The following is a 14908-nucleotide window of genomic DNA, read 5'->3' on the forward strand; positions in this document are numbered from 1 at the left end:
CAACCTGGTCTCAGAGCATTTCGTATTACTCTATACATAAATTTGAGACTCTTAATTTAGGTATGATATGTTATGTTTCAGTATGGTATGTATTCATTTGTGGATGTCCATCACCCATTTCGTATGATATGTTACGAATTACAATTCGTATTATATGTTACGAATTTGCAAAACAAACTATATGTTAAGAATTAGTAAAATGTATGATATGTTACAAATTCTAGCCAGGTGGCGAGCTGGCTAGCTGGCTAACGTTAGCTAGGCTAGGAGTTAGGGGTTGGGGTTAAGTTTAGGAGTTAGGGTTAGGTTAGCTACGGTTAGGTTAGCTACGGTTAGGGTAAGGGGAAGGGTTAGCTAACATGCTAAGTACATTGCATTACCAAAATTATGTGGACACCTGCTTGTCGAACATCTTATTCCAAAATAATGGACATTAATATAGAGTCAATCCCCACTTTGCTGCTATAACAGCCTCCACTCTTCTAGGAAGGCTTTCCATTAGATGTTGGAACATTGCTGCGGGGATTTACTTCAATTCATCCACAAGAGCATTAGTGAGGTCAGGCACTGATGTTGGGAAATTAGGCCTGGCTCGCAATTGGCATCCAATTCATCCCAAAGGTGTTCGATGGGGTTGAGGTCAGCGCTCTGTGCAGGCCAGTCAAGTTCTGTGCAGGCCAGTCAAACTTTACAGTTGTCACTATGCATTGGGGAAGGTAGCATTCTCCTGGTATCCGCCAAACCCAGATTTGTCCGTCGGACTGCCAGGTGATGAAGCGTGATTTATCACTCCAGAGAAAGCATTTCCACTGCTCCAGAGTTCAATGGCTCTGAGCTTTACACTACTCCAGCTGACGCTTGGCATTGCAGATGGTAATCTCAGGCTTGTGTGCGGCTGTTCAGCCATGGAAACCCATTTAGTGAAGCTCTCGACGAACAGTTCTTGTGCTGACATTGCTTCCAGAGGCAGTTTGGAATTCGGTAGTGAGTGTTGCAACTGAGGACAGACAATTTTTAAAGCTTACGCGCTTCAACACTCGGTGGTCCCGTGGTGTAGTTGCTAGCAGTTTAAAATGAGCTAATTAGCTAAAGTTGTCCAGGATGAGATTCAAACTCGCAACCTTTGGGTTGCTAGACTTTCACGTTATACACCCACCCATCCATCCAGCCCTACCAACCATCCTACTTTAAATAACCATATGTCTTATGTAACCATACCAAACATAATATATCATACTAATCTGAGCATCCCAGATTTACTTTTACTATGTTACATCTAGTCTATGAGACCAGACTGCAATGCAAGGCTCATTTTAATGATAATAATAGTAGGTCTATCTACAGTGCATTCGGGAAAGTAGTCAGACCCCTTGACCTTTTCCACATTCTACAATTGATTAAATGTTGGGTTCACCTTCCAACAGGACAACGACCCTAAGCACACAGCCAAGACAACGCAGGAGAGCTTCAGGACAAGTCTCTGAATGTCCTTGAGTGGCCCAGCCAGAGCCCGGACTTGAACCCGATCGAACATCTCTGGAGAGACCTGAAAATAATTGAGCAGCAATGCTCCCCATCCAACCTGGCAGAGCTTGAGAGGATTTGCAGAGAAGAATGGGAGAAACTTCCCAAATACAGGTGTGCCACGCTTGTAGCGTCATACTTAAGAAGACTCGAGGCTGTAATCTCTGCCAAAGGTGCTTCAACAAAGTACTGAGAAAAGGGTCTGAATACTTATGTAAATGTGATATTTACGTTTTTTATTTGTAATACATTTGCTAACAATTCTAAGACAGTTTTTGCTTTGTCATTATGGAGTATTGTGTGCAGATTGAGGGGGAAAAAAACGATTTAGTACATTTTAGAATAAGGCTGTAACATAACAAAATGTGGAAAAAGTAATTGACTATATTCTTGAAGAATATGACTTAGGTTAGTTAGCCAGCCTACAGATGTCTCATACAACTCCGTTCCACGTTAGAAGAGAATAGAGTATACGTGTAGTCTTCTGGTCAAATGCATTGTCATGAGAATTGAGACTAAAACTCCCTGTCCCAAACAGGCCTTCACACCAGAAGGCTCTTCAGTGACACCTGGTGAAATAAAAGGATATAATGAAAGGGAGACAATAGGTTTCCTATTACCATAGGAACAAGAGTAAACACGGAAGTTAATACAGTAGGCTATGGATGTTTTAAACTGGTGGAAATAGCCAACACCTATCTGCAAACAGGTGAGTTTGTTTGACAAAGTAGCAATAGTGAAATAGAATAAGCTATCCAGGACTCTGCTTTCAGTAATCCTACACTGTAACAAGTGCGACGTGCTGCTATCTGACTCTGTCTCCCCTGTAAAATATGTATTTATTAATTTTCATCTGAATTGGGCAAACGTGCATAAAATAAGGAAAAGCAACATGTTTGTGTTTTGCTGAATTTTGCAGTTAATTCTCCTGTAAGAATCCCGAAACAAGATGCCCAAGTTTGAGGAGCTAGAAGCCCATTCATCCTGCCATGTCCACTGCCCCTCCACTCTTATAACTCCTGTCCCCGGCGACCTGATTGCCAAAAGATACAGCATCCTACAGAGATTGGGCAGAGGGAGTTTTAGCACTGTTTACCTCGTTCAAGACACTAGAGCAAGGGATGGGGAGAAACTGTGAGTATGCCTCCTACTGTTGTCCTCCACTGCTCTTCACATGTCAACTGCCCAGTGCCCACCTTGCCCTCTATTAGAAATGGGTAAAATCTTTCATATTGCTTACATCTCTCCAATCCTTTTAGATAAGTGTGTTGGGGGTCGAGACCAATGACTAGGAGTGTAGGGGTGGTTCCTCTACCGATGGTGCTCAATTAAAACAGCAGTTCTGTGTTCATCCTCTGGGTGGCAGCATTAGCCTGGGTATACAGATGCCTGAGAGCACCTCACATCTCTTCTCTTCCCCTCTCTCTCTCCTCTCTCTCTCTCCCTCCCTCATCATATCCCCATGTATGGGGGAGAGAATGTTTGCTCTGAGCAGCTGGCTCTGTGCTAATCAAACACATTTGAGATTTTATTAGGATCCCCATTAGCTAGCTGGTGACAGCTAGTCTTCCTGGGGTCTGATACATAATGAGAAAGACATTATGGACAAAAAGACTTTACAGTTGACATACATTTAAAAACATTAACGTTGACATGACAGACTTATAAAATGTAACTGCATTACATTGAACTGCATTGCAGAACCCAAGGCATTATCTGGATGAACTAGAGACTCAACATGAAGAGAGTTGGCACTCTGAACTGAGTTTAATTGTGTGTATGTGTGTGTGTCGGTGTGTGTGTGTGTGTGTGTCGGTGTGTGTGTGCCAGTCATGTTTACCTCCTGACCTTGACATAACAAACTCCTGGCTTACTGCTCAAATACTGACCGCCCAAATCAAAACAGCACCAGGAGTTCATCTACTATGTCTATAAATACACGTTTGGGTAAGCCTAAATGGGCACTGCAAGCACACAATGGTCTCACGACAAAGGACATACATGATGAAACTGGGTCTTGCCTAACCAGCATTGAAGCATGATGCCTACTGGCACAGTCCAGCGAGCCGGGCCCAGAGTCCCGTGCCTCTGAGCACACAGATGCCACAGCAGGTACGTTTGGCTCCTGGGCAAGTATCAAGCCCCTGCAAGGTGCCAGACAGTAGGCTCTTTGGCATTTCATGCAGTGTGCTGCATTCATAGGGTCTCAGTCATTAAGGAGAGCGTGACAGTAGCCCATCTTTAATCATGGGCCAGAATCCAATCGTTGCAGATGGCAGATTTGAATTGGAAAAAGTCCTCACTTTCATTCGCTGTCTCTCTGCCACACACACACACACACACACACACACACACACACACACACACACACATGCACGCACGCATCTTTTAGATTTCAAAGAAATGGAGGGAATGGGACCATCCTTCTACCCAGAGAGTAAAGAGAGGGAGTGAGAGATAGTGAGTAAAGAAAGACAGAAATGGAGGGAATGGGACTACCATCCTTCTACCCAGAGAGTAAAGAGAGGGAGTGAGAGATAGTGAGTAAAGAAAGACAGAAATGGAGGGAATGGGACAACCATCCTTCTACCCAGAGAGTAAAGAGAGGGAGTGAGAGATAGTGAGTAAAGAAAGACAGAAATGGAGGGAATGGGACAACCATCCTTCTACCCAGAGAGTAAAGAGAGGGAGTGAGAGATAGTGAGTAAAGAAAGACAGAAATGGAGGGAATGGGACAACCATCCTTCTACCCAGAGAGTAAAGAGAGGGAGTGAGAGATAGTGAGTAAAGAAAGACAGAAATGGAGGGAGATAGTGAGTAAAGAAAGACAGAAATGGAGGGAGATAGTGAGGTAAAAAAGGGAAAGAGGGAGACATACCCTTTTCAGAGAATGCAGCACCAATTAGTTATGGCACCTAGAGGCAAGCGACAACATGCCACGGGTCATTACACCCACGCTCCAGGCTCAGGGCAAGGCTTTCAACTTGTTACCACAGCCCAGCGGTGCCCACTAACCCCCTGACCCACCACACACTGGCACAGCACTGCCACTCAAAACCCCCGCCATTCACAGGGCAGACAGCTCACCTCACTCACAGCACACATTAGCAAGTTAGCTACTACCAGGGAGGGAGGGAGAGTTCTCTAAATGGTTTTTGTAGTCCAGATGAAATCCACTAAACATCTGAAATGAAATCCCTATCTTTTTGGGGGAATAATTACAATAGCATAACTCTTTTATAGCCAGATGTATAAAGAGTGCTAGCGAAGGGGCTGTATTTAGGATAACAAAGCTGTATAGTTAATAGACCGATCATAGAGCATCTGCTTCATACAATTCCTCCCTTCCTGTGTGCGTGTGTGTGTGTGTGTGTGTGTGTGTGTGTGTGTGTGTGTGTGTGTGTGTGTGTGTGTGTGTGTGTGTGTGTGTGTGTGTGTGTGTGTGTGTGTGTGTGTGTGTGTGTGTGTGTGTGTGTGTGTGTGTGTGTGTGTGTGTGAGTGAGTGAGTGAGTGAGTGAGTGAGTGAGTGAGTGAGTGAGTGAGTGAGTGCAGAACGTATTCATAAACAGTTTGAACTTCTGAGTCACTGCCTGAATTGGCTTTGTTCTGCCCATTGTAGCATATGGCTCCAGCTTAACAGATGCTGTGGAATTTTTATTCTGACTCATTACGACTCCGCTAAACAGCAGTCAAACGAGCCCTCCAACAACTGACTGTCAGTTAGCTGTATTCAAGCTATATTTGAGATACAGTGCCTTGCGAAAGTATTCGGCCCCCTTGAACTTTGCGACCTTTTGCCACATTTCAGGCTTCAAACATAAAGATATAAAACTGTATTTTTTTGTGAAGAATCAACAACAAGTGGGACACAATCATGAAGTGGAATGACATTTATGGATATTTCAAACTTTTTTAACAAATCAAAAACTGAAAAATTGGGCGTGCAAAATTATTCAGCCCCCTTAAGTTAATACTTTGTAGCGCCACCTTTTGCTGCGATTACAGCTGTAAGTCGCTTGGGGTATGTCTCTATCAGTTTTGCACATCGAGAGACTGACATTTTTTCCCATTCCTCCTTGCAAAACAGCTTGAGCTCAGTGAGGTTGGATGGAGAGCATTTGTGAACAGCAGTTTTCAGTTCTTTCCACAGATTCTCGATTGGATTCAGGTCTGGACTTTGACTTGGCCATTCTAACACCTGGATATGTTTATTTTTGAACCATTCCATTGTAGATTTTGCTTTATGTTTTGGATCATTGTCTTGTTGGAAGACAAATCTCCGTCCCAGTCTCAGGTCTTTTGCAGACTCCATCAGGTTTTCTTCCAGAATGGTCCTTCCTGTATTTGGCTCCATCCATCTTCCCATCAATTTTAATCATCTTCCCTGTCCCTGCTGAAGAAAAGCAGGCCCAAACCATGATGCTGCCACCACCATGTTTGACAGTGGGGATGGTGAGTTCAGGGTGTTGCTTTTACGCCAAACATAACGTTTTGCATTGTTGCCAAAAAGTTCAATTTTGGTTTCATCTGACCAGAGCACCTTCTTCCACATGTTTGGTGTGTCTCCCAGGTGGCTTGTGGCAAACTTTAACCAACACTTTTTGTGGATATCTTTAAGAAATGGCTTTCTTCTTGCCACTCTTCCATAAAGGCCAGATTTGTGCAATATACGACTGATTGTTGTCCTATGGACAGAGTCTCCCACCTCAGCTGTAGATCTCTGCAGTTCATCCAGAGTGATCATGGGCCTCTTGGCTGCATCTCTGATCAGTCTTCTCCTGGTATGAGCTGCAAGTTTAGAGGGACGGCCAGGTCTTGGTAGATTTGCAGTGGTCTGATACTCCTTCCATTTCAATATTATCGCTTGCACAGTGCTCCTTGGGATGTTTAAAGCTTGGGAAATCTTTTTGTATCCAAATCCGGCTTTAAACTTCTTCACAACAGTATCTCGGACCTGCCTGGTGTGTTCCTTGTTCTTCATGATGCTCTCTGCGCTTTTAACGGACCTCTGAGACTATCACAGTGCAGGTGCATTTATACGGAGACTTGATTACACACAGGTGGATTGTATTTATCATCATTAGTCATTTAAGGTCAACATTGGATCATTCAGAGATCCTCACTGAACTTCTGGAGAGAGTTTGCTGCACTGAAAGTAAAGGGGCTGAATAATTTTGCACGCCCAATTTTTCAGTTTTTGATTTGTTAAAAAAGTTTGAAATATCCAATAAATGTCGTTCCACTTCATGATTGTGTCCCACTTGTTGTTGATTCTTCACAAAAAAATAAAGTTTTATATCTTTATGTTTGAAGCCTGAAATGTGGCAAAAGGTCGCAAAGTTCAAGGGGGCCGAATACTTTCGCAAGGCACTGTATATTTGAGATATATAGAGATATATGTGCCAAGGATGCATTTAAAGCAGTGCATTCACATACAGTATACACATTCATTTCTCACATTTTTCTCAGATCATATGACTGCAGGTTGTGGGTTGGTGTTGGAAGTCACACCCTTTCCCTTACTGAAGACATCAGGCATCACCAGCCCCTCTGCAGTAAAAATACATATCAAATCATCATCTGCTATGATGATCAATGTTATCACTCTGCTCATGGATCACACCTGCTTTGAGCAAGAGGAGTTTCTGAATGTCTGATGTTGGTTCCCCTGGGGCAGGGTGTCAAACTGATTCCATGGATGGCCTAGTGTCTGTGGGTTTTTCTTTTTGCTTTTCAATTAAGGCCTAGACAACCAGTTGAGAGGAGTTCCTCACTAATTTGTGACCAGAATTCAACAATCAAGTACAAAAACGTGCAGAAACTCAGCCCTCCGTGGAATTAGTTTGACATGTGTGCCTGGGGGATTGATTCTGTTACCTGGACTGTCCATCAGACAGCCACATCCACACTGAGAGACCACTGATAGCTTTCCTTTCCTCGTCACGTGAGACCAGTGTCAGTCAGGCTACTGTCTATCACATGCAATGATGACTCGTGTGTGTGTGGGGGGGGGGTTCGGAATTAATTTATTATATCCAGCCAGAATTCCTCCTGGACTTGCTGAAGCCAGTCACTCATGACTTCTGGTTTCTGCTTCCCTTCTTGGCACTGAAGCAGGTAGCTATGCACATAGCAAGAAAGCACAGTATGTTGAGCACAGTAGAGTAGGTAACCATTTTTGGTTCCAGGTAGAACTCTTTTGGGGTCAATGTTCAAAAATGGTTCTACCTGGAACCAAATGGGTTCTACTTGGAACCAAAGGGGTTCGACCTGGAACCAAAAGGGGTTCTTCAAAGGGTTCTCCTGTGGAAACAGCAGAATAACCCTTTTTGGCTCTAGATAGCACCTTTTTTTCTAAGAGTGTACATGTGTCATACACATACAGTGTGCTTTGTGACGTTATTGACTTATTCTGGTCAACAAGCCCATCAAGCTGACCTCTATTCCACTGTGTAATCACATACAGTAGATGGCTTTGAACAAGAAGAACCTGGACTTTAAAAAGTGCAGACTTCAAGGCTACAACAGAGAGAGCTGCCTCGGGGATACAGCTGTTTCACATCAGCCCAAGACAAATGGCCTTGTCTTCTTCCCCTTTATTAACAATCTCCTCCTTATCGTTTCATTCCAACGTTAAAATTATTAACTCTGAATGAGGAGCGATGTGTTCTTCTGCCTGTTTCGTAAACAAGAGTGACAGGCAGCCAAGATTGTCAGAAATAGTTTCCCCTTTGTTTGTTCATTCATTTAGTTTCCCCCACCCATTCACTTAGTGTGTGCAGCATTCTGGGAAAATAACAATTGCTCCTTCGGTTAGCTTAGCTGTCAACAGTTACTGTAAATGTTCCCCATCCAAAACGTGTGTATTGAGTGTTTGTAAACACAGTCATTACTAACAATGATGGTCTTGTCTAGATGGTTTATTGTGTGCTTACTATACTAATTACAAAGTCGCAGCTGATGTGCAATCAGTACCAAGTCATTATTGTATAATGCACACATATCTAATTCATTACCAGCACCTACCAGCAGGCTGTTGGAGTCCATCTCCAATGTGTAAATAAGTATCAGCCAATACTTCTTGCTGAAGCAAGCACACTAGTTAAATGACGACCAGCTGACGTTTCTGTCCCTGCATACTTGAGTTGTGTGTACCCGCTAGCTCAATAAGTGCTTCTGTACCTTTTGGGAAGAATTACGGAGGTGAGGACAAACAGCTTGGTAATATTTCCTTCTGGGCTGTGGACAGATGTGGTTGGCAGCACCCATGCCTCTCGCCTCTCGCCTCTCGCCTCTCGCCTCTCGCCTCTCGCCTCTCACACTCTCCCTCGCCTCTCGCCTCTCGCCTCTCGCCTCTCACACTCTCCCTCGCCTCTCGCCTCTCGCCTCTCACACTCTCCCTCGCCTCTCGCCTCTCGCCTCTCGCCTCTCACACTCTCCCTCGCCTCTCGCCTCTCGCCTCTCGCCTCTCACACTCTCCCTCGCCTCTCGCCTCTCGCCTCTCGCCTCTCACACTCTCCCTCGCCTCTCGCCTCTCGCCTCTCGCCTCTCGCCTCTCGCCTCTCACACTCTCCCTCGCCTCTCGCCTCTCGCCTCTCGCCTCTCACACTCTCCCTCGCCTCTCGCCTCTCGCCTCTCGCCTCTCACACTCTCCCTCGCCTCTCGCCTCTCGCCTCTCACACTCTCCCTCGCCTCTCGCCTCTCGCCTCTCGCCTCTCACACTCTCCCTCGCCTCTCGCCTCTCGCCTCTCGCCTCTCACACTCTCCCTCGCCTCGCCCGCCACCACACATCCATTTAACAATACCCCACCACTCATTTCCCTGCAATGCGAGGTCTTTCACTTGGAAAATAGCAATATACGGACGGTACTGATGCGGATAGAACGTTTTTAAAGGCTCAACAAATGAAATTGAATTAGAAATCAAATCAGAAAAAAAGAAGCCCTGGTTGCATATTAGGGACTGACTGACTGACTGAGTGACTGACTGACTGAGTGACTGACTGACTGAGTGACTGAGTGACTGACTGACTGACTGACTGGGTGAGTGACTGAGTGCTTCCAGGTGGATTTGTGGTGGTGTGGCCAGTGGATCAGAGATGGTCAGGTCTCAGATCTTTACTGTACATGGATACAGAGGGGTGATGCAGGGGTTCTTTACATGGAGCAGGTCTTGTCTGGTTGATTGCTATGCAAGGCCTACTGGAGGGGCTTCTATGCCAATAGTTGACTCCTGTTCACCAGTTCTTGTATAACTTACTGTATATACACCTACAGATCATTATATATACTGTAAATACACCTACAGATCATTATATATACTGTAAATACACATACAGATCATTATATATACTGTAAATACACATACAGATCATTATATATACTGTAAATACACATACAGATCATTATATATACTGTATATACACATACAGATCATTATATATACTGTAAATACACATACAGATCATTATATATACTGTATATACACATACAGATCATTATATATACTGTAAATACACATACAGATCATTATATATACTGTAAATACACATACAGATCATTATATATACTGTAAATACACATATAGATCATTATATATACTGTAAATACACATACAGATCATTACACACACACACCATTACACACACATCATTATATATACTGTATATACAGATACGCGCGCACACACACACACACACCTTCTCCACTCCTCTCAGTCTCCAGACCCCATACCTCTGTCAGATTTAGGAAACCTCCCAACCTCTTTAAAGCCAGATTGGTTATCTCATCTGACTGCATGTCCCTCCCTCCCTCCCTCCCTCCCTCCCTCCCTCCCTCCCTCCCTCCCTCCCTCCCTCCCTCCCTCCATCATCAATCCTCTAACTCACTCTCACTCTCTTTTCCTCCTTCCCTCCATTCTGTTGGTGCCATGTGTCTTCTTTCTCTTTATTTCCCTCACTCCCCTCTCTCCCCTCTCCCTTCACTCGCCCATCTCACCTCCCCCTCTCACCTCTCCCCTGTCCCCTCTCCCCTCTCCCCTCTCCCCTCTCTCCCCTCTCCCTTCACTCGCCCATCTCACCTCCCCCTCTCACCTCTCCCCCCTCTTCCCTCTCCCTTCACTCGCCCATCTCACCTCCCCCTCTCCCTTTGCCTCTCCCCTCCTCCCTCTCCCCTCGACTCTCTCGCCTCTCACCTCTCCCCTCTCCCCTCCTCCCTCTCCCCTCGACTCTCTCGCCTCTCCCCTCTTCCCTCATCCCTCTCCCCTCTTCCCTCATCCCTCTCCCCTCTCCCCTCCTCCCTCTCGCCTCTCCCCTCTCCCCTCCTCCCTCCTCCCTCCTCCCTCCTCCCTCCTCCCTCCTCCCTCCTCCCTCCTCCCTCTCCCCTCTCCCCTCCTCCCTCTCCCCTCTACCCCCTCCCCTCGCCTCTCTCCCCTCTCACCTCTTGCTTCTCTCCCCTCTCTCCCCTCTCCCCTCTCCCCACCTCCCTCTCCCCTCCTCCCTCTCCCCTCTCCCCTCCTCCCTCTCCCCTCTCCCCCTCCCCTCGCCTCTCTCCCCTCTCCCCTCTCACCTCTTGCTTCTCTCCCCTCTCGCCCCTCTCCCCTCTCACCTCTAGCTTCTCTCCCCTCTCTCCCCTCTCCCCTCTCCCCACCTCCCTCTCCCCTCCTCCCTCTCCCCTCTCCCCTCCTCCCTCTCCCCTTTCCCCCTCCCCTCACCTCTCTCCCCTCTCCCCTCTCACCTCTTGCTTCTCTCCCCTCTCGCCCCTCTCCCCTCTCACCTCTTGCTTCTCTCCCCTCTCACCTCTCTCCCCTCATCCCTCTCCCCTCTCCCCCCTCCCCTCGCCTCTCTCCCCTCTCACCTCTTGCTTCTCTCCCCTCTCGCTTCTCGCCCCTCTCCCCTCTCCCCTCGCCACTCTCCCCTGTCCCAGTCCATATTGTAATTTGAACTTCTGGAATCCATCAGGACATGTACATCTGTTTGGGTTTATTCTTCATGTTAACAGTGAGACAGACAACATTTTCAACATATACCTACCTACCTGTAAATCTTTGTAGTGATTTCTCATCTTGTTTTTCAGTCTGTCATCACCTTGTTACATCAGCTAGTGATGTGGCTAGGAGGACCATAGGAATGATACCAATGGTTTATTCCCCAGGATGTGTGTGTGTGTGCATGGTGTGTGTGCGCGCGTGTGTGTGTGTGTGTGTGTGTGTGTGTGTGTGTGTGTGCGCGCGTGTGTGTGTGTGTGTGCGCGCGTGTGTGTGTGTGTGTATGTGTATGTGTGTGTATGTGTGTGTGTGTATGTGTGTGTGTGTGTGTGTGTGTGTATATATGTGTGTGTGTGTGTACCGTAATGTGGCTTCCCTCCCCACTGTTCCAGGATTATACCAATGTGATCCAACTAACAGAGACAATAAGAGAATCTGGACACGCTGCGTTCTAAGTTATTCCCTGCAGGAACGGCTGGATGAGTAATGTGATGTTCAGGCCGCATGGCGAGAACCCCTGTCCTATGAGATTGAATGGAGGACTTTCTCTGAATTCTGAATGCCCTCTGCTGTAATGTGATATTATGAGGGAGACAGAACAATGTGATATTATGAGGGAGACAGAACAATGTGATATTATGAGGGAGACAGAACAATGTGATATTATGAGGGAGACAGAACAATGTGATATTATGAGGGAGACAGAACAATGTGGTATTATGAGGGAGACAGAACAATGTGATATTATGAGGGAGACAGAACAATGTGGTATTATGAGGGAGACAGAACAATGTGATATTATGAGGGAGACAGAACAATGTGATATTATGAGGGAGACAGAACAATGTGATATTATGAGGGAGACAGAACAATGTGATATTATGAGGGAGACAGAACAATGTGGTATTATGAGGGAGACAGAACAATGTGATATTATGAGGGAGACAGAACAATGTGATATTATGAGGGAGACAGAACAATTGCATAAAACAAAAAGCAATAAACGAAGCACTGAGTCACATAGACACATTTTATATACTAAATCCATACTCTCAGTTATTTTTAATTCACCAATCGTATTTATATTTCTGCTCAATTACCTTCTGTGACATAATATGCTAAATGTGTAGAAGTGCAAAGGCATGGTAAAGTCGGCTGTTTGTTTGTTATATAACCAATGTGCCATTGAATGGTGCCCCTGCCAGCCTGCTTCTCGCTAGAAGGAGTCATCTATTCTAGAGGCTCCATGTCACACCAACAGATATGAGTCCTTCTGTGCCATTCTCTGGTCCTCTACGTCAGGGGTTCTTAAACTTTTTCAGCCCAAGATCCAAATAAGAAATGGACCGTTCTCCCGTGACCCAAATCGTCCTCCAACGACCCAAATTAAGATGAAATAGTGTGTGATTATAGACTGATAACTCGTGACCCACTTGCCCAGGGCCCACTTTAGGCCCACGTCCATCATTTAAGAAACCCTGCTCTACGTCAATCTCTGCCACCAAGGACAAGGCCACTAAACTGCAAACCATTTATCGTATCATACTGTACATACTGTATGCATGAGAACATGGGAAAGGTGATGATATCTAATGAAGCACAGCATATGGAGGGGGATTTTGAACGACCCATTTATCACAATGTTCCACCAACATCTCCACAACCAGCTGACTTCAACAGTGTTGGAAATCACCTCAACCAGCTGACTTCAACAGTGTTGGAAATCTCCACAAACAGCAGTCTTAGACAGTGTTGAAAATCTCCACCAACAGCAGTCTTAGACAGTGTTGGAAATCTCCACCAACAGCAGTCTTAGACAGTGTTGGAAATCTCCACAAACAGCAGTCTTAGACAGTGTTGGAAATCTCCACCAACAGCAGTCTTAGACAGTGTTGGAAATCTCCATCAACAGCAGTCTTAGACAGTGTTGGAAATCTCCACCAACAGCAGTCTTAGACAGTGTTGGAAATCTCCACCAACAGCAGTCTTAGTGTTGGAAATCTCCACAACCAGCTGACTTCAACAGTGTTGGAAATCACCTCAACCAGCTGACTTCAACAGTGTTGGAAATCTCCACAAACAGCAGTCTTAGACAGTGTTGAAAATCTCCACCAACAGCAGTCTTAGACAGTGTTGGAAATCTCCACCAACAGCAGTCTTAGACAGTGTTGGAAATCTCCACAAACAGCAGTCTTAGACAGTGTTGGAAATCTCCACCAACAGCAGTCTTAGACAGTGTTGGAAATCTCCATCAACAGCAGTCTTAGACAGTGTTGGAAATCTCCACCAACAGCAGTCTTAGACAGTGTTGGAAATCTCCACAAACAGCAGTCTTAGACAGTGTTGGAAATCTCCAAAAACAGCGGTCGTAGACAGTGTTGGCCATGTAGTACATCAAACTTTGTCACGAATGATCCCATCCCTCCACTGTCTCCTGGATGACCTCTCAGCCCTGCCCACTGATGTGTTAGTGACCCGGAAGTTACTTCAACCTGGGATCACTGGTTAGCTCAGAACAACAGTAAGCCCAGACCTATGCAGTCATTAACAAGAAGTCAAGGAACACTCTCAATCTGCAGACGATCATTTCATTCCAGGAAGACAAATAATCTGACCGACTATCAGACACAGCCCAGCTTGACCATGACTCATTGCAGAGAGCCAACAGAAGAGGATGTAAAATATGTTTTCCGGCAGGAAGGAAGAAAGTGGAAGTTAGGTCTTAAATGTCTTGACTGCTGCCACCGGGAACCTGTGAAGAGAGCTGAGAAGACGCAACACCAGATGGAACACATTTCACCAACCACACTAACCCTGGATGCCAACCCAACCCAACATGTGTCATAGTTAGGGCCATGTGTTTTGGTTAATCATATCAGAAGCCTAAGGATCTCTCAGTCTCAGAGCAGCATAGCAGGATGTAATTTAGGACAATGCGTTTCCGCTGCCCAACCTTTGCAGAAGGTGAGAGAAAGTGAAGTAGGAAGCTGAATAGAGAGAGACTGAATGAGAACATAGACTTCACATCAATGACCTGAGGACCAATTTAGCCAGAGGTTCTTTGTGCTGCGACAGATCAGTCCTTTCTCTGAGTGGGGCCTGATGAGCTCCTTAAAGGTATGGAAGGAGGAGAGGTAGAGAGGAGGAGAGGTAGAGAGGAGGAGATGAAGAGATGAAGAGAGGAGGAGAGGTAGAGAGGAGGAGCAATAGAGAGGAGGAGAGGTAGAGAGGAGGAGAGGAAGAGAGGTAGAGAGGAGAGTTAGAGAGGAGGAGAGGAAGAGAGGAGGAGAGGTAGAGAGGAGAGGTAGAGAGGAGGAGAGGAAGAGAAGAGGAGAGGTAGAGAGGAGGAGAGGTAGAGAGGAGGAGATGTAGAGATGAGGAGATGAAGAGAGGAGGAGAG

General features: G+C 45.8%; 1 protein-coding gene across 1 annotated transcript in view; it reads left to right on the top strand.

The window, feature by feature from the left end:
* Window positions 1-2156: 2156 nt before the first annotated feature.
* Window positions 2157-14908, top strand: part of LOC110520780 (serine/threonine-protein kinase Nek11-like) — a 92192-nt gene continuing 79440 nt past the window's right edge. The window contains exons 1-2 of the mRNA XM_036938564.1: window positions 2157-2233; window positions 2444-2658. Of these exons, the coding sequence (XP_036794459.1) occupies window positions 2474-2658 (185 nt within the window). The 5' untranslated portion in view covers window positions 2157-2233; window positions 2444-2473. The remainder of the gene's footprint in view (window positions 2234-2443; window positions 2659-14908) is intronic.

The sequence above is a fragment of the Oncorhynchus mykiss genome, chromosome 2 (assembly GCF_013265735.2).
Source record: "Oncorhynchus mykiss isolate Arlee chromosome 2, USDA_OmykA_1.1, whole genome shotgun sequence".
In the NCBI taxonomy this organism is placed as follows: Eukaryota; Metazoa; Chordata; class Actinopteri; order Salmoniformes; family Salmonidae; genus Oncorhynchus; species Oncorhynchus mykiss.